Source organism: Dendronephthya gigantea, unplaced genomic scaffold, assembly GCF_004324835.1.
Source record: "Dendronephthya gigantea isolate DGI-Jeju-01 unplaced genomic scaffold, DenGig_1.0 000026F, whole genome shotgun sequence".
In the NCBI taxonomy this organism is placed as follows: Eukaryota; Metazoa; Cnidaria; class Anthozoa; order Malacalcyonacea; family Nephtheidae; genus Dendronephthya; species Dendronephthya gigantea.
In genome coordinates this window covers 317,979-343,136 of record NW_021163036.1, presented here as the reverse complement: position 1 = coordinate 343,136, position 25,158 = coordinate 317,979, and the positions used below count along the sequence as shown (strand labels likewise).

The 25,158-nt window shown below is 36.5% G+C and overlaps 1 protein-coding gene across 2 annotated transcripts in view; it reads right to left on the bottom strand.

Moving 5' to 3' along the window:
* LOC114523090 (protein NLRC5-like) overlaps positions 1 to 21,488 on the bottom strand; it is an 81,846-nt gene extending 60,358 nt beyond the window's left edge. The window contains exons 1-5 of one of the 2 annotated variants that reach the window (XM_028543923.1): positions 21,403 to 21,488; positions 4,466 to 4,709; positions 1,952 to 2,202; positions 574 to 1,629; positions 41 to 71 (exon numbers count right to left, since the gene is read on the bottom strand). In XM_028543923.1, coding sequence (XP_028399724.1) covers positions 41 to 71; positions 574 to 1,629; positions 1,952 to 2,202; positions 4,466 to 4,646 — 1,519 coding nt within the window. In that variant the 5' untranslated portion in view covers positions 4,647 to 4,709; positions 21,403 to 21,488. Of the gene's footprint in view, positions 1 to 40; positions 72 to 573; positions 1,630 to 1,951; positions 2,203 to 4,465; positions 4,710 to 6,092; positions 6,218 to 21,402 lie in introns of those variants that run through there. The other variant, XM_028543922.1, reaches the window with a different exon arrangement.
* Positions 21,489 to 25,158: the final 3,670 nt, after the last annotated feature.

Genomic DNA, 25,158 nt, shown 5'->3' with positions numbered 1-25,158 from the left:
AGTTTGTGCAAAAATATCTCTGAAAATAAGGTTGACTCACATTCGTTTGCTTCTGGTTGGTTGACGTGTCCCTGAAAAAAATGGTAATAAATGTACAGGTATAAGGAACAGTATCAAGTACTAAACCATGCTAGGAGATATCATGCCAATGTACCGTTTTAATAATGCGTTGACGCACATTAAATGTTATTTAATAATAGCGTTTTTCAATAATACCGTTTTAATAATAATTACTTTAATTACTTTAATTTTAGGTCTGCTTTCCACTGTCGCGTACACGGACGTACAAAATTTAAATCATTTGAATGATAGTTATGATATCAACGATTGAATAGATGTATAGAGTTGGCATGTTTTTTTTTGGTATAAAATTAATTATACAACATCTTAATTAGAAGGTTTTAACCTTTTACGCGCGTGTACATACGTGGAAAAAACGCGACGGTGAAAAACAGCCCTTAAGGTATATTAACTGAAAGCGTTTCAAGACGAACCTCTTTCGTTCCAAGTCTATTTGAAAAGCATCATCATTACGTATCACTCAGCTATATGATAATATAAAAATATTCATACCTGCACGTTTGAACTATTAACACTACTGAATGGGGATTTCGCATTTTGTTCTTGCTGCATCGCTGCATCCACCAATATATTTAAATCGCGAGATTCCAATGATATAAGTGGAGGGAGAGCAGACAAAGTTAAGACAGGATTCTGTGAAGCAAGCAACATTGCTTCCCCAGGCGTTCTCCATGGAGAATCGAGATCTTGCTCACGAACGGTTTTGTTAAAAGAATTTGTGCCCGGCATAGCTTGCAAAAAATTTACGTTATGAACTCCAGTTGATCTTGAAAACTGCCCTTGCGGTGTCATTGACCCAGAACCAAGAGATTCTAACTGGCCCGGATTTACAAAATTACCAGGATTTTGAATTGCTGGTATTGCCGTATTTCCAGTAATGAAAGCAGTTGATATTGCTAACTGTCTTTGGGCTAAAACATTAGAATCTTGAGCTGGCTGACTTGGCCCGGAAATAACAGACGGCGATAAAAATTGGCTTTGTGATGCAATATTAACAGAATTTTGCAGGAATGGTGTTAATGTGATGGAAGAAACTGTAAGTGGTGTTTGTAATGGCCTCTGCACCAGAATGCTACCTTGATTTTGCGGTGTAGGTGCAAGACCAACCTGCGGAACAATCGACATGGATATTGGCCTTCGTGTTAACTGGTCACTGTTGACGGGTTGGTTTGATTCGGACTGTGAGATATTTGATGTTGATAAACGACTTTGGCAACTTGGAAGTCCAGGTGTTGTGGCAGAAACAACAGATAATGGTGGATCAAACGTTGTGACGTTCACCGAACTGTTGTTATCCAGTGGCGTTACAGTTGACAAAGTAATGGTGGAAGTAATGGTGGACGAAGATAATTGACTTTGTGTTGATGTGCTACCAGATTGGCTTGATTCGGTTTGACCAGTTGGCATGGTAACAGCTGAGGTAACGACGTCAACTGTAATGAGGGTTGACGCAGGTTTTGGTAAGATTGGTATATAAAATTGCTGGTCACCACCAACCATACCACGCAGTCTTTTTGTGCGAGATATTCCATGGGTACAGGGGGATATCTAAAAAATGTTGTTGTGTTGAATAAAACACAGTGCATGAGTGAGTCAAATCTGGAACAGGGCTAATTCTCATGGTGAACTGCAACCTCGTACCCAGGTTCTTTTACCTACGCTCCACGTGGGCCGTGGAGCGAAGGTAATCGACGTGGTAAAGATCGTTCATGCGTCAAACGATAAAACGTTTATGAGGAACAAGCTTTGGTAATAAAACTAAACAAACCTATTGAGAGTAATAATGCCAAGTGTAGTTCATGTTGCAAGAAGCTACCTATCAGCTCGCTACAATATAAACAAGCAGGAACATCCTCTAGTACTACTTTACCTCGTTCTCAGCAATAATTTTCAAATAAAGCCTTCCTTGTCCACGTTCACTGTTGTAAACATTTTCTGGAGTGTAGCATCTGAAACAGCACAATCCTGGATTCAGTTCTTCCAATGTGTTGGTTTTGTCCGCTTTCATGAACACAAAAAAGGCATTTTCCAATTTGGGATAAATTTCAATCAATTTCTGTTTAAACTGTTCATTAGTCAAGTCGAGGGTAAATTCCACCTTGTCATCTTTTATACAATGTTCTATATTAAAACACAACGAGATCAAGGTATAGAGAAATGAAGTATAATGTAAGGGGATACCAGAGAGGTGCTGAAATCACCTAACGCTCGCCTGCACTGTTTGTCTAGAATAAGGCTAAACTCTGTATGAAAGGTATCTGTATGAAGCACAAATTACCGATCTTTTTATCACAAATTACAAGGCTAAAATCCGCGTTGGAAGGTAATATTAAGCACAAACTTCAGATATTAGTTGTGACCTCAGAATTACTGGCCAAAACTGGCCTCGGAATTACATTAGTTTTATTTGTGACCAATATTTCTTCCGTTTCTCGCAATCCGCGCACGTGATATCAACAGGTAAGTTAACGGACCAGGCAAAAGTCCCTGCTTTAAGCCGGGCGCACACACAACGATTTTACGGTAGTTGGTCCATTCAGGTTTAGACATATAGGTAGCCCTTGCCCATCGCGGCGCTCGCGCCTCGCGCGTGTACGCGAGTCTACTTGGTCTAATCTGACCAAGTATAGGTTGACAGTCGCCACATTTTGATGAAAACATCCATCTAAACAATCTAGACAGGAATCGGCCGACTAAAATCGTCGTGTGTGCGCCTAGCTTTATGAAATAAACAAGATTGGATTTTTATATCTACAAAAAAAAGGATTATGCATCAAACAACGAAAAGGTATGTACATAAATCTTATAGGTGCTTTAATAATATATTTGCATGTGTATCTACATAAATAATATGCAAATATATGTCACATGCGTTGCCATTGCCTTTGCATTCCGAGCCCATCGGCTTTCTACTTATAAATACTTATGTGCTAAAGCTTGTAATTGCGAATTATCTGACAATATTCTTTAAACTTTAACGTTGGACTATGTTTTATATATTTTCACTCCCTGAATGATTTCTATATTAAGCGATTGAATTTTGATACGGCATGTCACAACACAATCTCATAATTTATAATTGTACATGTACAATACAAACAAATGGTAGCATACAGGTGAAAATATTTGAAAGTTTCTCATTTGGCTTAGGGTTGTACAAATACTTTCGTTAAATATGATTCAGCTACAACTTTGAACTAAAAAAAAACAGGGCTACACAATAGCCCTGAAAATCGTAATGAGCGTGATAACTCTGGATAACTCTAACATTGACCTTATCATGATGCTAATTAGCTTAACATTTGCCTTATCATTTGATAATTTTGAGCAAAGCTCTCTTTATTATTGTATAAATGTGTACCAAATGGCACTGAATAGTCACAATGCATATCTATGACTTATATTTATGATGATTCCTCTGATGTAAAGCCATAATATTTAAGAAATATAGCATCTTAACATTGACCTTATCATTATGCTAATTAGCTTAACATTCACCTTATCATTTGATAATTTTGAACAAAATTCCCATTATTTTTGTGTAAATGTGTACTAAATGTCACCATATAGTCACAAGACATATCGATGAGCTATATTTATAAAGAATCTTCTAATACAAAGCCATAATATTTAAAAAATATAACATCTTAACATTGACCTTATCATTATGCTAATTAGCTTAACATTCACCTTATCATTTGATAATTTTGAGCAAAACTCTCTTTATTATTGTATAAATGTGTACCAAATGGCAATAAATAGTCACAATGCATATTGATGACTTATATTGATAATGATTCCTCTGATGTAAAGCCAAAGTATAGAAAAAATATAGCATCTTAACATTGACCTTATTCTATTTGTTGTATAATGTTCACTCCCCCCTGGTAAATGGTTCTTTTGCAACAAATAGACTCCTTAAGTAGATAAGTTGAAAATAATGGGAAAATAAAAGTGGCATCTTAACATTCTACTTATCATGTAGTGTGGACGCGGACGGGGACGAGGACGGGGACGGGGACGGGGACGCGGACGCGGACGCCAAGACTATAGCAATAGCTCTCTTGCACTAAAGTGCAGGCGAGCTAAAAATAGATTCAGTGGAATGAACCAGGTTTTCTATACTTGTAGTTCACACCTGAAAGTTTGCAATCGCTTTAAAACATATACATACCCGAAATAAGTCAAGATAGAAAATATTCAAGATACACGAACTATTCTAAATAAGAATTTGCTCCAATAACAACACACCATGCAGGCTATGTGGAGTTTTCTCCTACAGTTAATCCTAGTTTTGTTTTTAATCAAATCTTGAATTTCAATAAAAAAACAGTCTTTATGTAATATTCTGTAGGACTCCAATGAATAACATAATATCCTGCACCTTTTGGAGGTGGTCCATATCCTCTTTGCATCAAGGCTTCTATCCCAGTCTTTGAACAAGTGTCTTTGGTCACTTTAGTGATCACGGTGTCTGGATCAAGCAGAAATAACCTGACAGAAAGTTTGCTTGCAGGTCGTCCTCTCTTTTTTGTGTTTGGTTCACGATAATTATTGTTGGTCATAATTTTTTTTATGAACTTGCGCGTGAGAAGAGAACATCTATTCTTTAACGGTTGTGAAACAGCCTTAAGAAGAAATAAAACTACCGATTATAAAAACTAAAGGCTTGAAGCCACTTTATAGTGGATATAAAAAACAGAACAATACAGTTGCAGTATTTCATGCTAAAATCCCAACCCTCAGAAATAACTTTAAATCGTGAAGTGCAAACCATCGAGCTTTAAGAATAGCACAATCGTGTGGTCAAAATTTCCCAAACCCGAAGTCATCTCGGAAAGAGTTCAATAAACGATGTTTTGCAAACATTCTCTGGTATGCGTCGCTACAGAAGTGCGCTTTCACGAAAATCTGCTGCCCTGGCATCGTTACGCGTTCCTGGGTAAATACAGGACTAATTATGGTAGGGTTATATTTCGGGACAGACGTCCGGTTGCTCATACAGTATACATGCACGATTTACTTGCGATATTTTATATGCAGCCGTTCATTTTTACCCTCTTTCACTTTTTCGAGACCCAGAGAAAGTTGTTTTGGTCGAAAAATACTAGTTTGATATTCGTAATAAAAATAAATATTCCGTCGTTTACAAGGAATAAGATAAACAAAATTCAGAACGCGCACGGACGTGAATTATACAGTTTCAAAACAGGAATAAAAATTATACACTCTTTTTGCTAGGGAAGGTCAAAGCCGTGAGTAAAACAAATCAAAACTGGGTTTCTAAAACTAGCAGCTGTTTTCATGCCACGGCCGCGTCGTAGATTTAATGCATCTTCAACCCACTAATCTGTTTTGCTGCATAACGCGCGCCATCATGAATTACTTCAACACATATTTGTCTTCATGAAGCAACACAAAATCTACAGCCTCCACAACATTCACTGTCTTAACAGTGACGTAATGTTAATAAGGTATTGAATCAGACACTATTCTATAAGGTATTGGATCAGATCCTATTTTATAAGGTATTGGATCAGATCCTATTTTATAAGGTATTGGATCAGATCCTTCTATAAGGCATTGGATCAGATCGGAATCGATGAAACTTTGCTATAACACTCGATTGATAGCGCTTGAGTCCGATATAATCGTCGAATCCTGTGCTGTGCAGACTATCACTAACACAACCACGCAAGCCAGGCTTTTCTACCTACGCTTCTCACTAACATTTCGACATCAACGATAATTGTGACATCTTCCATGGCGCAAATTCAATATTGAATTCGATCAGACTTGTGGGTTTATATTACGCTCGAGAAAACGAATTGTTTGTTGTTCAAATTGTCGTGACAGTTGGGCGATATATATTTCTCATATTACAACTCCAAGAATATATTCATGTATAAATGCAGTTTGGTAGCAGGACAGGAAACTAGAAATCTAGCAATGTAGTATTGATACAAAGAATCTTGTATAAAATTTCATATTCCTTACGGTAAAGAACATACCTTGCGACTTTCACTGTGAAATGTGAAAATATCTCAAAATCACGACACGACATCAGCTTACTCCAGCTTGGCACAGCGACGAAGTGTAATTTGAAGCAACCCATTTCCCAAATATGATCATACTTGAGGGCTGTAGCATCTGTGATTGGTTAAATTCTGTTCCGTTTCACAACCCCAAAAATACGCTTACTAAGCGTTATATAATACTAGAGCTATAGGCTTAGTGTTATTTTTGTCAATTTATGACATAACTCATAAACAAATCAGTTTTAAACGACACTGATATTCACAACCTGGGGTACACAATCACATTTGAATCTGTTACATAACATGTATGTTACAGTATATGGTTTAATCTGGAATAGTCTTTTTATAAATATTCAGACAATGAAAAACTGCTCAGTTTTTCCTTGTCAAAATATATTGTATTAAAAATATATACATAAGAACTTTCATAAGAACTAACTTTATGAACCCGCCTTGCAGTCATTAAAAGTCGCACAGATGTGCGGGATGCCTGTGTTCAATTACAACCTCGTACCACTTAATGTCCACTTTGTTTTTTCTATGAACGACCATCAAATGATAAGGACGACTGTCTACGGAATCGAAATTTGCGTCAGCGCCACTCTTTCTATATTGTACGCTGAAGTTGACTGCAACAAGAAACGGATGTAGCAAAATGCATGTACTAAAAAGCATGTACTAAAACTACAATTATTATAGATTACCCAATTTACGTTGTACTTGCAAGAAATGTCTTTTGGGTTGTCTGTCGTTCTGACTGATCTTCGCCGATTGTCGGATATTCGAAAGATGACGAATATAATATGTTTGTCACTATACGTCGGACGATTCTTTAAAGTTTCCACTATTTCTTAGAATTTTTCAAGCGTTCATTAGTCCGCCATTGTATAGGCGAGCAATTTTAAACACAAGCAGATTATACAAGCTCACGCAGATAAATAATCGATCAGGGAGCTTATATCTAAGCGCTTGCAATCGACATTTAGTTTCTGAGTTGCAGACATGCACAACCCACCACGAATATAAAAGTGTTACAAAAATGGGTCTTGAAATTTCCAACTTCTGAATTGATCCACACCAAAATTTTGCAGACCTTCGCAACAGTCTGTGCCGCCTCAAAAGTAAACTTAAGATTGAATACTATTAATGCTGTACTTGAAGTATTGTGTTTTTGCCTTATCCCAAAACTCATTCCAATTAAAACCAAAAGAAAAGATATGTTGATATTATCAAATGATATACAGGGCGATTAAAAAGGTAAAACACTTCGTAAATGCCTTCTCGCTAGGAATACACGCGAAACCGTTGAGGAAATTTTTTGGTATATGTCTGTGTATGTGTATATTTGGTATGTGTGAATCCCAAGTACCAAATATATACGACGAAATAACTCCTGTGCGTGTTAATCAGTGTAGTTTATATCTCTCAAATATTTTCAGCAATCCTGTAAGACTTGGGATCGTTTGTGTATTTCTGCATGCACATTTATAGTCGGTCCATTTTAGAATATATATAAACCTCAATACTGAGTCTACTCAAATACTGAAACTCTAATAAAACGGATGAATATATGCCGTTGGAAAATATATTCGGCAGGATTGCATTGAGCCAGAATTAGCCAACTGTAACTGTTGTTATGTTATGCGTTAAAAATTCTCCTCATAAACTGGGATCATGGTATATAGATAAAACTTTAGACATCGCAAGTGCAAAGGTTTGAACCGTTTGATAAGCTTGTATTAATATATAGAAGTGATTCTGTTTTGTAGAAGACTGGGGAAAATGTGAAACACAAAGTCGCTGCAAATCTATTTGAATTATAACAGTCGACTAAGCATGTATAGGAATTTATATTTCTTACTGTGAGAGACTTGCTTTGCGATTTTCAGTCCAGGTTAGTCCAAAGCGACGGAAGGACATCGTTTTATCGTAGCTACACGCGGCCAAATTGTAATTTAAAACAAGAAGGTCGTGAAACGCGGTTGTATTGCGGTGCCCGCGCCAAGTTTGGCACCGCATTATATTCTGCCTGTGAGTTTGTTTGTTCGCATCAATACGTTTCCTTAATCGCCTAGTAAAAATTCCTTGCACATGCTTGGAATGCTTGGAATTTTTTCCTAAATATTACTATTAATCTTGTTGTACGTTTGCCAAATTCCTTCTTTAAAGGAACGTTTTTTTTTCAATTTCAATCTCAAACTCTGATAATTGCGTGTATCTCTGCTTTTATGCACCCAAGAAGGACAAAAATACCACCATTCGATTCAGCGTAAGAAATTATACTTACAGTTTTTAAATATATTACTAAACAAGAGTATTCGCAGCGATTTATGACGTTTGAAAGACAAACGAAATTGAATTGTTGACAAATCGCTCAAAATTACTATGCTATACTTTACTAGTAATAGTAAGTTTGGTCTTTGATATCTTTCATATCGTTGGTTTTCTCTTTTAATTTTCGTCCTTAAATAAGTGGATCGGTCTTACATTACGATTTATTTTATAGTACTTTGAGCCAAATATATTCTATTTCGAAGGTTTTAAAGTATAGTTTCAATAAGCGAACTTTATGACAAATCGCTCAAAATTATTAAACAAATTAAAAATGCAGTACGCTTAATCCTTGACTTCTGTATCGTTGCTTTTCTAGTTTCCGGCTCTACACCAGTTTATTCGTCTCACGTTTCTCTTCATTTTGATAGTATTTTTAAATAATATTTTTAGCCTAAATATTTTATTTCTGAAGATTTTAAAACGGCGCAATTTTGACCTTAATGTACCAACCAACCAGGCTGCGGCCGACAGGAGAATGTAAGTGGTGATGTCCTTAGAAATGAGCGGACGTTTTATTTCTAGGCAAGCATTGCGGGCACCGCATTTTAGTACTGTGTCTGGTTATGAACACATGTCTGTACGATAAGAATTCCTTTCATTAGATGATCTGTCGACAGAGGTTCCAAACGTTTTTGATTGAATTTGAATATTTGATTACCACGCATGCATGCCCGTTTTCAATATTACGCACCAATGACTTAACATGCTAACAATTCTTTCAATGCTTTTCGTTATTCATATACGAACTTTTGTTAAAAGTTTAACCAATTAAAGCCGAGGTATTCTCTTGATTTGTCAAATCATCAAACAAATGTAAATATAAATGCGTATAAATTTTTCACTACAAATTCCTCTTCTTCACGGAATTTAAAGTTGAACTGTTGAAGTCAAGTTCATTCTGCGCATCGGTTCTGCTCATAACAATCTGAGAAACCTGTGATGTAAAGATCGTCTAATTTCATACATATTTTCCAGATTTTTCTGAACATAAACTCAAGTTTGTATTCATTTAGCGAAGCGAAACGAACCTAAATGTTGTTAGATATTCAGATAGCACAACGTATTTCAAGAAGCATTAAAGTTTAAAATGTAAAAAAAAGTTTGCTAACAGGGATCAAGTCTTGTTTTAATGTTTTGTGTTGTATAAACGGAATTCAGCGCATTCATCGCAAGAAATCTATAGTTAGATATTATAGCAAGTGTTAAGCCCGCCGCACACGTGAGCTATTGGCAGAGCTAAACTAAAGATCATGCGTAGCTCTTAGCTCAGCAAGTTATTCATGTGTGCGGATAGTTTTTGTGAGGAATTCGCCTCGAGAGGCAAGTTTCACACGTGTGCGGATGGTTTTCGGGCTGAGCTAACTGCCTCGCGAGCTAGGTCGTTCGCTCAGCTGATAGCTCTCGTGTGCGCCTGTTCGGCGGGTTTAAGCAACCCTCGCCAAGGGTGTTTACATCACAAAAATCCAGTTCAAAAGCTAGGCTTGGGCGTCCAATACATTGTCGCCGACAAAGATCTTAGCAGCATGCAACACGTTTGAATCAGCACCGAATTCTAGATCAGTTAAATTAGCAATTTGACATGCGCATTTTGCTCTTGACAAAATGTTTTTTAAACACGAGTTTTAAAGGTTTTTTCAGGACAAAGCATGCAGTTCTTGCAAAGTGTGATGTTCAAGGTCTCGATCCTAACTTCATACACCATATTTACGTCTCACAAACGAAAATTGAGACATCGTGCACCCCAGCCCCCCGCTCGTCTACGATGACGTCTACATAATTAATTTTGTACTAAAAATCTAATAATATAAAATACGTTACACAGGAAATGATGGTCAGGAAAGAGCAATTACACGTCTTTTGCACATCTATTGATATATATGACCATGGTAAAAGTCTGTTCAACTTAACATATTAACTCTGCATGCATTATTTCCAAAACTATCCTGTATGTATTGATTTTGCTGAAATCAATGTCAACGACTCGTACGTCTAACTTAATACACATCAATTTACGTTTATAACACAACAATTTTCGATTATCTAAACCTTAGCTTATAATATTATAAAATAATGGCTATAGATCGATGAAAAAATTTGTAAAAACTTGCTATATAAAGCCCTGAATATTTTGCACGCAATGACGACTTTAAACGACATTGGAAAGTAGTCGATAGCCGTTGCAATTGACAAGTAAATTTGAAAGTTTGATAAAGAAGGATTTTCATTTGTTTTAGAAATACTTTGGATGTATTGGAAATGATGTTAGTAAAAAAACGTGGAAACCCAGAAATATTTCCATGATCTCAATTACATATGGTGTAAATGATACAAAGCGCTGAAATTTACTTTTTTCGAGTAGATTTGCATATTTCGAGTTGTTTTTACAAACAGGAGAAACCAGATAAAGTGATAAAATGTAAGCGCATCAATTTCAAACCTTTACCATCGAAAACTAAAACGAAAAATTTGATCAACTAAATTCGTACACATGATTCAATGTCGTTTTAGAGTCGATAAAAGTTGATTACATAGTTGCGTAACGCCCAGGCCGTTAGCCCAGAGACCAGTGTCGCCATTGGTGTATAGTGTTGCCATTATGTCTTGATGGCGTAAGACATAATTATTGGCAAACAGCACCAACACTGTACGAAATGTACCTAAGAACACCACTCAGTTTAGGGCTGTTTTCCACTGTCGCGTTTTTTTGTACGTACATATACGTATACGCACGTAAAAGTTTCAATTCATTTAAATGATACTTTTGAAATCAACGATTGATTAAATGCATTGTGTGATGATTTGGGTTTTTTCTGGTATAGAATTATTTATACAACAAAGTGGAAAGTTTTAAACTTTATATGCGTGTATGCACGTGCAAAAAACGCGACAGTGGAAAGCAGGTCTATAAAATATAAGCTCTCAGGCATCAGGAATGATCAAACCTTTCTACCAAACGCAGGACGACGTCATTATTCAGCAAGTTTTCATTGCAACGACATTTCGTCGTATTTTAATAAAGAAATGAATATTTGAAAGTGCACCGTTTTCCTAAAAACCCGACACACTAATTCTTTTCACAACAACTAAATTATATTATTAGTTTACGACTGTCGTCCCACATTCCTATATTCACTTCCGTAAAAGATCCCTCTTGTCTAAATAAGGTTGCGGTGATAATTTCTATAAAGTCAACTATCAAATTACCCATAGCAAGTTATTAATAGTTAATACTTTCTTTATTATATGACAAACAGAGTTAAATGGCGCACCTGAATGACCAATAATTTGGTTAACTGCTGAAATAACAGAATTATTTCACAAAGCCCACAGGGGTTTAACTGGTATTTTTTATCGCCTTTTGAGGCTTACAATCACAACTACAATCAGAAACTATATACTTTTATCATTTTCACGCAGTTCGTTATTTAGGTAGCCATTTTGAATTTGAAATTATGCTTCAATAATTCATTTTCACTTACGACAACACGAAGGCCATTGATAATATTATTTGAAGCAAATCATGTCATATAATAAAAATGTAGCTACTAACATCGACCGCACGAGCTACAGTGAAAAATATGAAACACGAAATTATGAATTTGCTCGGTTCTTCATATTTTCGAGTACAGTGAAAAAGGTCGTAGCTATGCAAGATCGTTGTTAGCAATCGTATTTCATACCTAATATTGCATTTTATGACCATTACACAAACAATCCGAACTTTTAACTCGTCTTAATTAGCATTTTAATTTCTGTATTTCCTGTGCTTCCACTATCAGTTATCATCTTAACTGCATAATGCTTATTATTATGTCATTACCATGGGAAGTTATCATACAAGTTAAATAATTTACTTGGTATTTTGAGAAGAACTCAGAAATGACTCTAAATGACATTAAAAACTCTTATTTCAAAGTTTCTTACCTCAGAACTCAGATACAATGTTATTTGCAATTACTGTTTTTAATATTATCATGGTTGATGAATTTAATATTTTTAATATTTAATATATTTTAAAGAGAAAGGTTTGTAATGATTTATGTTGAAATATGAAGCAAATTTCCATTGCTGCGTCAAGCTAATTAATTTTTTTTCATACAACTGATTGTTATTCGTGCAATGAAATTTTAAAATAGCCAGCAATACAAATTCGGAAGTGTTCTTTCAATGAACAGTTGAAATAATTAAAACTTTCTACAGGATACAAAACACTTTACCGTTATATAAATGCAATGTATAAATGCGTGCGTGTTCTGCGTGAAACGTTTCTCAGTCAACGGCTGCAGATTACAATACTGTCACTCGACTTCTGTTGAATTCTTAACCAGTGTTTGAGACAACGAAAAAGTCAACAACAATTGATTATTACTGGTAAGTGTTGCAGTGTTTGGAAATATTGTGATTTATTGTCAGGGTTTCATTTTTTACGAGTTATTTCAGCGTTTCTGCTAAATGGGTGCTTGAAATAGATGTTTCAGAATCTCAAAAAGCCTCCGACAAATTTTTGCACGTGTCTAGTATCACCTGTTGATAACCCAAGGAACTACGCGGCTTAGTGTCTCCTCGAATTTTTCATCTTGCGTAAGATCTTCGCATGCAAAACGTGGTAGTGTAAAACATCTTAAGTTGTATAAATTTGGCAGCATAACAGTTAAAGTTTCTGCAAAGGCCTGGGTAATTGTACTATGATATAAATTAAGTTTTTTCAAATAACTCAACGATCCTATTGCAGTGATAAACTGTTGCTCTTTACTGACTTCGGTAAAATTAATGCATTTCAACGACAGCGTTTCCAAAAATTTAATTGCTGGTAACGCCTCAGCTAGAGCGTCTATTACAACTTGGGTAGATTCACGCGAGACGTAGTCTAAAGAAAGTTTCTTTAGAGATCTTACCTTAAGTAATAAAGCAAACAGCTGCTTTGCATTGTCATTATCCAAATATATCCAGATCAACTTAATCTTCTCGAGTGACGACAGTGACGCAATAGGCAATAAGGAATCAACTAAAATTTCTTTGACATAAAGAGTCAACTGTTTTAAATGTCTTAATTTTCCTAAATATTGAAATCGCTGTTCCTCTACACTTAATCCATTACACGAGATTTTTTGCTTTTCCAACAAGTAGAATGATCGCGAGCCATTAAATAAAGTTTGTTTATTTATACGAAAATCAAGTAAATGAAGTTTCCTTAAATATTTCAACTCCCCCAGTGAGAGTGACAATTTTTCAAACAGATCGTACGATTTTAACCCTAGCGTCTCCAACAACCTCAGTGACGGTAAGACCTCAACCAAGTCCGGGCTAACATGAACATCATATATAAAAAGCTGTTTTAAATATTTTACTTTTACTAAAGAATGAAATATTTTTTCTTCATATCCAATATTATTATTATGCACAAACCCGGATCTCCAATCATACGCAAACATGAGCATTAATCGCTCCAACAATGGCAGTGACGCTAAAACCTCAACTATGGCTTCTCCACTCAAAACACCAGATAATCTAAGTTCTCTTAAATTCTTCAACTTTCCTAATGCGGTCGTGACCAGTTGTATTTCGCTTGTATAATCTCCATCTTCATAGCTATCTTCATACGCGCCATACGTCAGATCGAACACTAGTATTTCCAATAACTGCAGTGATGATAACATCTGAGCTACAGCTTTCAAAACATTTCTAACATTTTCGTCGAATTTGAAGCACAGACTAAGTTCGAGATCTCGCAAATACATCAATCTTCCTAACGCGGGAAACAATTTTTCGACTGTGTGTTTATCAGATAAACTACTATAATCATATTCCAACACAAACCTTTCCAACAAATGAGGTGACGGTAACACTTCAGCTAAATGGATTATACACTCTGGGTCCCCAAGGTTAATTAAGCTAAGTTCCTTTAAATATCTAATTTTCCCCAACCCAGAACACAGTTGTTTTGTATCTTCAACACCGTCAAAGCAAATACCTGGTCGACATGAAGTACACCGCGGTTTTCCGAATTTTTTGGCCCAATGAAGATTGAGAATTCTTAAAGATTTCAACAAAACTAACGCATCAATCAATTTTTTATGGTCGATGTTGTGAATACATATTCCCGCTAAAACTAGCTCTTCCAAAGACAAAAGAGACAAAAGCATGTCAACTAATGCATCTACATCAGGTAATTTTACGCTACTGAGGTCAATAACTTTAACATTGTGTAAACACTTTATAGCATTAAAAATTTTTTCAATGTTCGAGTCTGCAACTGTATGAGCTAAAGATATCTCTTCCAACATCGAAAAAGACGACAGCATTGCGGCTAGTGCCTCGACATCACAGGCTCTTAATCTCATGTCAATAAGGTGAAGTTTTCTTAGATTCTTAAGCGATGACATTTTAACAAAGAGCTTTTGGCTATGAATGACATTACTGATAATAAGCTCTTCCAACGACGGAGGAAATAACAGGGAATTATCAAAAGCATTGGCATCAGCCTGATTGCCAGACAAATTCAGATATTTCAACACTTTTAGCGAAGCAAAACTATTCCACAACACCCTTATATAACTTCCCGTCATGAATGACCGACCAAGGTCTACCCCCTCCAACAAGGGGAACCCCTTCAACAAATTCGCAAGTGTTCTTGTCCCATCTGAGTCAATGGCATTCATGCTTAAATCGAGACACCTAAGATCTCTCAAGGATGCGAGTGAGTTTGAGATTTTCCCAAAATCCTCACCATTCATATGTATGTTACTTAGCCTCAACTCCTGGAGATTTTTGAACGAAGACAGGATCTCTTGCAAAAGATCTGAAGCTCCTTCAGGATTGTTACTTAAATTCAACTTTTTTAACTGTGTTAAGTTTGACAATGGTGATTGGAGTTGGCGAAAGTCGTCCAACACAAGATTATTGGACGATAAATTCAGTTCTTCGAGTTCTGGGACTAATGAAAGTAGGAACGCCAAACCATCAACAGCAACACAAATATCAGTATTAGCTAAACTTAACACTTTCAAAAACCTTAGACCTAGTGCACCCAAGGACCAAATTGAGTTGCCAATGTGATTAGAATCTAAGTAAAGTTTTGTCAGATTTGACCTAATTAAGAAGCAAAGCCGGCTGATGTCTTCGGGTGTCATGTAATTGAAGGATAACGAAATGGTTTTCATGTTAATTGGTAACTTGTCGAGTTGTGTGTCGAATTCGGGGAAGGGGAAAAATCTAATGTGGTTGTGAGAGAGGTTTATTTCTTCGAGTGACTGCAGTTTACAGATCTCAATGATACTTGTGTTTCTCTGGAGTGCGTTGTGCGATAAATCTAAAGAAACAATGTTATCCAACTGTCCGTGTATCTCGAATACGCTTAGATTATTTTTAGATAAGTCTACGTTTTTAAGACTTGTCATGCATTTTAATGATTCCATCAGACTGGAATTTTCATGTTTAGTTAAACAATTATCAGTTAGAATCAATCTTGTTAAATCGTTACAATTCATAAGTACGCTAATAAAACTATGGAAACTATTCTTCTCAAACTTCGTACGAGATAAATCTAATTCCTGTAAATTATTCTCGCTACTGAAGCATCTAATTAGAGCAAAAATATCATCGTAATTTAGGATATTATTAATAATACGAAGGATCTTTAGACAAGAGGGCAAAGAATAAACACTCAAAACTTTGTGTACCTCACACCTGGACTGAATTTCTATCGTGTGAATTTCAACTGTGGATTCTTTCAACCTCTTCAAGAGGAGATCGTCATCCAGAACTGTCAACGATATCGTGAGTTTCTTAGTTGATCCAACATTTTCAAGAAACTTCTGAATTCGTGCTATAAACAGAACAAAATGATGTGAGAAACTCCACAAACTGAAGCACCGATTACACTACTTTTAAAAAACGTGGTACGAATGGAATTTTAACAGTCTAATAAAAATAGGGATAAAATCCCTATGGATAAAATTTGGATTAAGGAATAATATTCAGATATTTTGACTTTGTTTAACAATGACAGCTGCATGTAGTACTAAATATTTGAAAAAAATATCTGTTAACGTAACGTTGACTCACATTCGTCTGGTTCTGGAAGGTTGACGTGTTCCTGAAAAGGTTATAAATGTACAGATAAGGTACAGTAAAGAGAGCTATTTACAAAATTTACAACAATATTCATCGTATTGTGATTATGCAGTTGAACGGGTCGCCCAAAAAGATTAATATGCACTCCCAGTTAAACGTCCAGGGACGGCCTTAAAGTATTTGCAAGGTTTGTGGTATAGTTACGGGTGTATTATATATAAATCCATAATGCTGTATATAATTTTTAGTTAATTGATTTTTGGTTTTGTATAAGTTGTCAGAAAATGTTGCTGTTAAAACAGAACAAAAACGTGTTGTTCGTAGGTTCTTTACATAAATGATGCCACTTTATATGTTTTACCTGCACGTTTGAACTGATAACACCACTTTCACTGGATGGAGATTCTGCATTTTGTTCATGTTGCATTATTGCATCACACAAGGTATTTAAACCGGGAGATTGCGCTGATGGGAGTTGAGGGAGAGTGGACGAAGTTAAGGATGAAGGCACGGTTGAATTAGGGATCAAGACAGGATTCTCTGAAGCAAGGACCATAGCTTCGCCCAGCGCTCTCCACTGTGAATCGAGATCATTGTCAGCAACGGTTTGATTAAAAGACTGTGTGCCTGGCATAGATTGCAAAAAATTTACGTTATGAACTCCAGTTGATCTTGAAAACTGCCCTTGCGGTGTCATCGACACAGAACCAAGTGATTCTAACTGGCCCGGATTTACAAAATTACCAGGAATTTGAATCGCTGGGATTGCTGTATTTCCAGCATTGAAAGCTGTTGATATTGGTAAATGTCTTTGGGCTAAAACATTATTAGAATCTTGATCTGGCTGACTTGGCCCAACCATAGAAATAACAGATGGCGATAAAAATTGGCTTTGTGATGGAATATTTACAGACTTTTGCAGGAATGGTGATGTTTGTAACGGCCTCTGCACCGGAATGGCACCTCGATATTGCGGTGTAGGTGCAAGACCAACCTGCGGAACAATCGACATGGATATTGGCCTTTGTGTTAACTGTTGACGGTTGACGGGTTGGTTTGATTCGTGCTTCGAGATATTTGATGTTGGTAAACGACTTTGGGAACTTGTAAGTCCAGGTGTTGTGGGAGAAACAACAGATAATGGTGGACCAAGCGTTGTGACGTTCACCGAACTGTTGTTATCCAGTGGCGTTACAGTTGACGAAGTAATGGAGGAAGTAATGGTGGATGAAGATAATTGGCTTTGTGTTGATTTGCTGCCAGATTGGCTTGATTCGGTTTGACCTGTTGGCATGGTAACAGCTGAGGTAACGACGTCTGCTGTGGTGAGGGTTGACGTAGGTTTTGGTAAGATTGGTACAAAAAATTGCTGGCCACCACCAACCATACCACGCAGTCTTTTTGTGCGAGATATTCCATGGGTACAGGGGGATATCTAAAAAATGTTGGTGTGTTGAGTAAAACACAGTGCATGAGTGTGTCAAATTTGGAACAGGGCTAATTCTCATGGTGAACGGCAACCTCGTACCCAGGGTCTTTTACCTACGCTCCACGTGGGCCGTTGGGTTAACTGTAATTGTGAAGATCGTTCATGCGTTAAACGATAAAAAGTTTATGAAGAACAAGCTTTGGTAATAAAAGTAAACAAACCTATTGAGAATAATAATGCCAAGTGTAGTTCGTGTTGCAAGAAGCTACCTATCAGCTCGCTACAATATAAAAAAGCAGGAGCATCGTCTAGTACTACTTCACCTCGTTCTCAGCAATAATTCTCATATAAAGCCTTCCTTGTCCACGTTCACTGTTGTAAACATTTTCTGGAGTGTAGCATCTGAAACAGCACAATCCAGGATTCAGTTCTTCTAATGTGTTGGTTTTGTTCGCTTTCATGAACACAAAAAAGGCATTTTCCAATTTGGGATAAATTTCAATCAATTTCTGTTTGAACTGTTCATTTGTCAAGTCCAGCGTAAAGTCCACCTTGTCATCTTTTATACAATGTTCTATATTAAAATACAACGAGATCAAGGTATAGATAAATAAAGTATAATGCAAGGGGGAAAAATAGATTAAGTGGAATGAACCAGGTTGTCTATACTTGTAGTTCACACCTAAAAGTTTGCAATCGCTTTAAAACATATAAATACCCGAAATAAGTCAAGATAGAAAATATTCAAGATACACGAACTATTCTAAATAAGAATTTGCTCCGATAACAACACACCATGCAGGCTATGTGGAGTTTTCTCCTACAGTTAATCCTAGTTTTGTTTTTAATCAAATCTTGAATTTCAATTAAGAAATCAGTCTGGCTAATATTCTGTAGGACTCCAAATAATCCCCGAGCCGGCGCGAAGCGCCGTGCGAGGGTACTAATTCCGCTGGGAGATTTATTACACCCGGGTATTGTGACAGAACATAGCGGAATCCAAAGTTGCTCAAATTCTATGTCGTGGACCGTGGACCGTGGACGTTCAATGGTCATGGTAATTGTGCGCATGTGCGAAATGTAAGCGAGTAAAGTACTGGTAATTAGTAACTCGCTGATTGGCTAAGACAGAAAGTTTGTATTTCAATGAGAACGTCAGCAATTTAACTGTCATTTCGTAAACATTTTTGTAAAAGTGTTTCATAAACTTTGTGCAAAGAAAGTAAAACGAGAAGAAACAAGATATATGAAGCATGACAGATAGCAAAGATGAACGGGATACAGTAAAAAAAAAGCCGTGTAAGAGGAATAATTCATAATCTGCAAGCTTATAAATGTTTTCAAAGACAAAGGGTACGTGTTTACTTTGTTTATTTCGTATTTGTTTCGCGGTAAGAATGAGCCGTATTTGTATACTTTTCAGCTTTGTATGCCGTTTATTTGTTAAATTTTCAGCTTTTTATGCAAACACCTAAACCTGTGAAAGGCTATTACACCTTTGCTTTAACTTCAAAAAGTGTTTTTCAAAGTGTAATTTGAATTTTGGTATCAAAAATACACACTATATTTATAAAGTATACTGAAACTTTTAGCCGTCGGCGTCGACTGCAAGTTTTTTCTTTGTCTGTGAAGATTTTGTACTGTTTTAATCGTTTGAAACTTCGATTTTAAACCGTTACTTAATTGCTGGCAAGGTATAATGCAGCAAAATTAAGCGGGCAATATTTACACTAGCTTTATGATTATTTTTGTATTGAATGATGGAAACATTAGCTATAATATACTCGGTATATAAAATATAATAAGACTGATTTGAGTTTTGTGTCATTTCATAATATAAGTTTAGGTCAGGTTAACTCAGGAAATTGTGTACTTGGTTTGAAATAGCGAGGGGTTGCTGCATGCATGTATTTCTAGTAACATAATATCCTGCACCTTTTGGAGGTGGTCCATATCCTCTTTGCATCAAGGCTTCTATCCCAGTCTTTGAACAAGTGTCTTTTGTGACTTTAGTGATCGCGGTGTCTGGATCAAGCAGAAATAACCTGACAGAAAGTTTGTTTGCAGGTCGTCCTCTCTTTTTTGTGTTTGGTTCACGATAATTATTGTTGGCCATATTTTTTTTTGAACTTACACGTGAGAAGAGTGCATCTATTCTTTAACGGTTGTGAAACAGCCTTAAAAAGAAATAAAACTACCGATTATAAAAACTATTGAATCAGACCCTATTGGCTATTCTATGAGATATTGGATCAGACCCTATTCTATATCAGATCCTATTCTATAAGGTATTGAGTCAGATACTGTTTTATAAGGTATTGGATCAGATCGGAATCGATGAAACTTTGCTATAACACTCAATTGATAGCGCTTGAGTCCGATATAATCGTCGAATCCTGTGCTGTGCAGACCAGTGGCGTAGCCAGCCTGACGATTTAGTCATGCTATGCAAATTTTATGTTATTATCATTATTCATTTCTTAAGAAACTCATTGTTTTCACAGTCAATGATCACCAAAATATTAGCATAGCATGACTAAATTGTCGGGCTGGCTACACCACTGGTGCAGACTATCACTAACACAACCACGTAAGGTTTTCTACCTGCGCTTCTCACTAACATTTCGACATCAATGATAATTGTGAAATCTTCCATGGCGCTAATTCAATATTGAATTCGATCAGATTTGCCGGTTTATATTACGCTCGAGAAAACGAATTGTTTGTTGTTGATCGCGTCGCGTAGCGACAGCGATCTATAGTTTCGGCTTGGTTTTTTTTTTTTTGATCGCGTCGCGTAGCGACAGCGATCTATCGTTTCGGCTTGGTTTTTTTTTTTATTTTCCTCTCGGGTCGACCCCCAGCGTCGCTAGCTGCGGGCCATATCACCCTAATCGGGAACCTGCGCACAGGTAAGTTGCTAGTTATATCACGTGTTGTATTCACTTTGGGCATATTTCGTTTCACCTTCGAACTTCGAAGCAGTAAAGTAGAGTCAATAAAGCGATCAAAATGCTAGCAAGTGTTATCTTTATCTTTACACTCATTACACATATAACTAACTGCACACGCCGAGCAGAGTAAGCCTGCACTAAAGGATTTCAAGCAGTTTCGAAATGGGCTGTTTTGTGTTTCTCCTGCTTTCAACATGCGACTATAGTTCGGTATATTGTTCATTTTTATTATTAAGAACATTTACGACACAAAATTTGCATAGCTGGGCTGGCTACGCCGCTGTGAACGACGCGATCATATAACGCCTAGTAGGCGTCTTGTTTAAATTGTCGTGACAGTCGGGCGATATATATTCTTATATTACAAGTCTAAGAATGTATATATGTAAAAATGCAGTTTGGTAGCAGGAGAGGAAACTAGAAATCTAGCGATGTAGTATTGATTAAAAGAATCTTGTATAAAATTTCATATTCCTTACGGTAAAGAACATACCTTGCGACTTTCACTGTGAAATGTGAAAATATCTCAAAACGACGACACGACGTCAGCTTACTCGAGCTTGGCACAGCCACGAAGTGTAATTTGAAGCAACCCATTTCCCAATATATGATCATACTGGGGGGCTGTAGCATCTGTGATTGGTTACATTCTGTTCCGTGTGTCAACCCCAAAAATACGCTTACTAAGCGTTATATAATACTATAGAGCTTTAGGCTTAGTGTTATTTTTGTCAATTTATGACATAACTCATAAACAAATCAGTTTCAAACAGCACTGATATTCACAACCTGGGGTACACAATCACATTTGAATCTGTTACATAACATGTATGTTACAGTATATGGTTTAATCTGGAATAGTCTTTTTATAAATATTCAGACAATGAAAAACTGCTTCTTCCTTGTCAAAATATATTGTATTCAAAATATGCACATAAGAACTTTCATAAGAACTAACTTAATGAAGCCCGCCTTGCAGGCATTAAAAATCGCACGGATGTGCGGGATGCCTGTGTTCAATTACAACCTCGTACCACTTAATGTCCACTTTGTTTTTTCTATGAACGACCATCAAATGATAAGTACGACTGTCTACGGAATCGAAATTTGCGACAGCGCCACTCTTTCTTTATTGTACGCTGAAGTTGACTGCAACAAGAAACGGATGTAGCGAAATGCATGTACTAAAAAGCATGTACTAAAACTACAATAGATTACGTTATTTACGTTGTGCTTGCAAGAAATGTCTTTTGGGTTGTCTGTCGTTCTGACTCATCTTCGCCGATTGTCGGATATACGAAAGATGACGAATATAATATGTTTGTCATTATACGTCGGACGATTCTTTAAAGTTTCTACTATTTCTGTTTTTTTTTATTTCAAGCGTTCATTAGTCCACTGTATAGAAGAGCAATTTTAAACACAAGCAGATCATGCAAGCTCACGCAGATAAATAATCGATCAGGGAGCTTATATAAGCGCTTGCAATCGACATTTAGTTTCTGAGTTGCAGACATGCACAACCCGCCACGAATATATAATGTTAAAAAAAATGGGTCTTGAAATTTCAAACTTCTGAATTTATCCACACCAAAATTTTGCAGACCTTCGCAACAGTCTGTGCCGCCTCAAAAGTAAACTTAAGATTGAATACTATTAATGCCGTACTTGAAGTATTGTGTTTTTGCTTCATCTCAAAGCCCATTCCAATTAAAACCAAAAGAACAGATATGTTGAAATTATCAAATGATATACAGGGTGATTAAAAAGGTAAAACACTTCGTAAATGCCTTCTCGTTAGGAATACACGCGAAACCGTTGAGGAAATTTTTTGGTATAATTATGTCCGTGTGTATGTGCATATTTGGTATGTGTGAATCCCAAGTACCAAATATATAGGACGAAATAACTCCTGTGTGTGTTAATCAGTGTAGTTTATAGCTCTCAAATATTTTCAGCAATCCTTTAAGACTTGGGATCGTTTGTGTATTTCTGCATGCACATTTATAGTCTGTCCATTTTAGAATATATATAAACCTGAATACTGAGTCTACTCAAATACTGAAACTCTATTAAAACCGATGAATATATGCCGTTGGAAAATATATTCGGCAGGATTGCATTGAGCCAGAATTAGCCAAATGTAACTTGTTACGTTATGCGTTAAAAATTCTCCTCATAAACTGGAATCATGCGGTATATAGATAAAACTTTAGACATCGCAAGTGCAAAGGTTTGAACCGTTTGATAAGCTTGTATTGATATATAGAAGTGATTCTGTTTTGTAGAAGAGTGGAGAAAATGTGAAACACAAAGTCGCTGCAAATCTATTTGAATATAACAGTCGACTAAGCATGTATAGGAATTTATATTTCTTACTGTGAAGGACTTGCCTTGCGATTTTCAGTCCAGGATAGTCCAAAGCGACGGAAGGACATCATTGTATTGTAGCTACACACAGCCAAATTGTAATTTAAAACAAGAAGGTCGTGAAAAGCGATTGTATTATGAAAACATGTCTGTACGATAAGAATTCCTTTCATTAAATGATCTGTCGACAGAGGTTCCAAACGTTTTTGATTGAATTTGAATATTTGATTACCACGCATGCATGCACGTTTTCAATATAACGCACCAATGGTTTAACATGCTAACAATTCTTTCAATGCTTTTCGTTATTCAGATACGAACAAAAGTTTAACCAATTACAGCCGAGGTATGCTCCTGATCATTAAACAAATGTAAATATAAATGCGTATAAATTTTTCATTACAAATTCCTCTTCTTCACGGAATTTAGAGTTGAAGTCAAGTTTATTCTGCGCATCGGTTCTGCTCATAACAATCTGAGAAAACTGTCATGTAAAGATCGTCCAATTTCATACATTTTTTCCGGATTTTTCTGAACATAAACTCAAGTTTGTATTGATGCATTTAGAAGCGAAACGAACTCATGTTGTTAGATATTCAGACAACACAACGTAGTGAAAAAAGTATCAAAGTTCAAAATGTAAAAAAAACGTTTGTTAACAGGGACCGAGTCTTGTTTTAATGTTTTGGGTTGTAGAAACGGAATTCAGCGCATTCATCGCAAGAAATCTAGTTCGATATTATAGTAAGTGTTAAGCCCGCCGCACACGTGAGCTATTAGCAGAGCTAAACTAAAGATCATGCGAGGCTGTTAGCTCAGCAAGTTATTCTTGTGTGCGGATAGTTTTTCGTGAGGAATTCGCCTCGAGAATTCGGCGGGCTTAAGCAACCCCCGCCAAGTGCTTTTACATCACGAAATCCAGTTCAAAAGCTAGGTTTGGGTTGTGGAGTGAAAACGGCTTGTGTGTCCAAAACATTGTCGCCGACAAAGATCTTAGCAGCATGCAAAACGTTCGATTCAGTACCGAATTCTAGATCTAATTTATAAATTAGCAATTTGACATGCGCATTTTGCCCATGACAAAAGGTTTTTTAAAGATTCAGGACAAAGGAGCTCTTGCAAAGTGTGATATTCAAGGTCTCGATCCTAACTTCATACACCATATTTACGTCTAACAAACGAAAATTGAGACATCGTGCACCCCAGCCCCCCCGCTCATCTACCATGACGTCTACACAATCAATTTTGTAGTAAAAATCTAATAATATAAAATACGTTACATAGGAAATGATGGTCTGGAAAGAGCAATTACACGTCTTTTGCACATATATGATATATATGACCTGGTAAAAGTTTTTTCAACTTAACATATTAACTTTGCATGCATTATTTCCAAAACTATGCTGTATGTATTGATTTTCCTCAAATCAATGTCAACGACTCGTACGTCTAAGGGCCTGTTCATATGAGCCGGGCCAGCCCGGTTGAGCCGGGCTAGCTCGCTTTTGCTGTTTTCATATGAGCCCGTTAAAGGCGAGATCTCGCTTTGTTCAGGCGAGATCTTGCCAAAGCCGGGCTGGCCTGGTTCCATATGAATGCAATTTTACAAATAAAGTAAAATAACATGTGAGGCGAGATCCCGCCACTGCCGTGCTAGCCCGGCTAAACCGGGCTGGCCCGTCTCATATGAACAGGCCCTAACTGAATACACATCAATTTACGTTTATAACACAACAATTTTAGATTATCTAAACCTTAGCTTATAATAATATAAAATAATGGCTATAGATACATGGAAAAAATTTGGAAAAACTTACTATATCAAGCCCTGAATATTTTGCATGCAATGACGACTTTAAACGACATTGGAAAGAAGTCG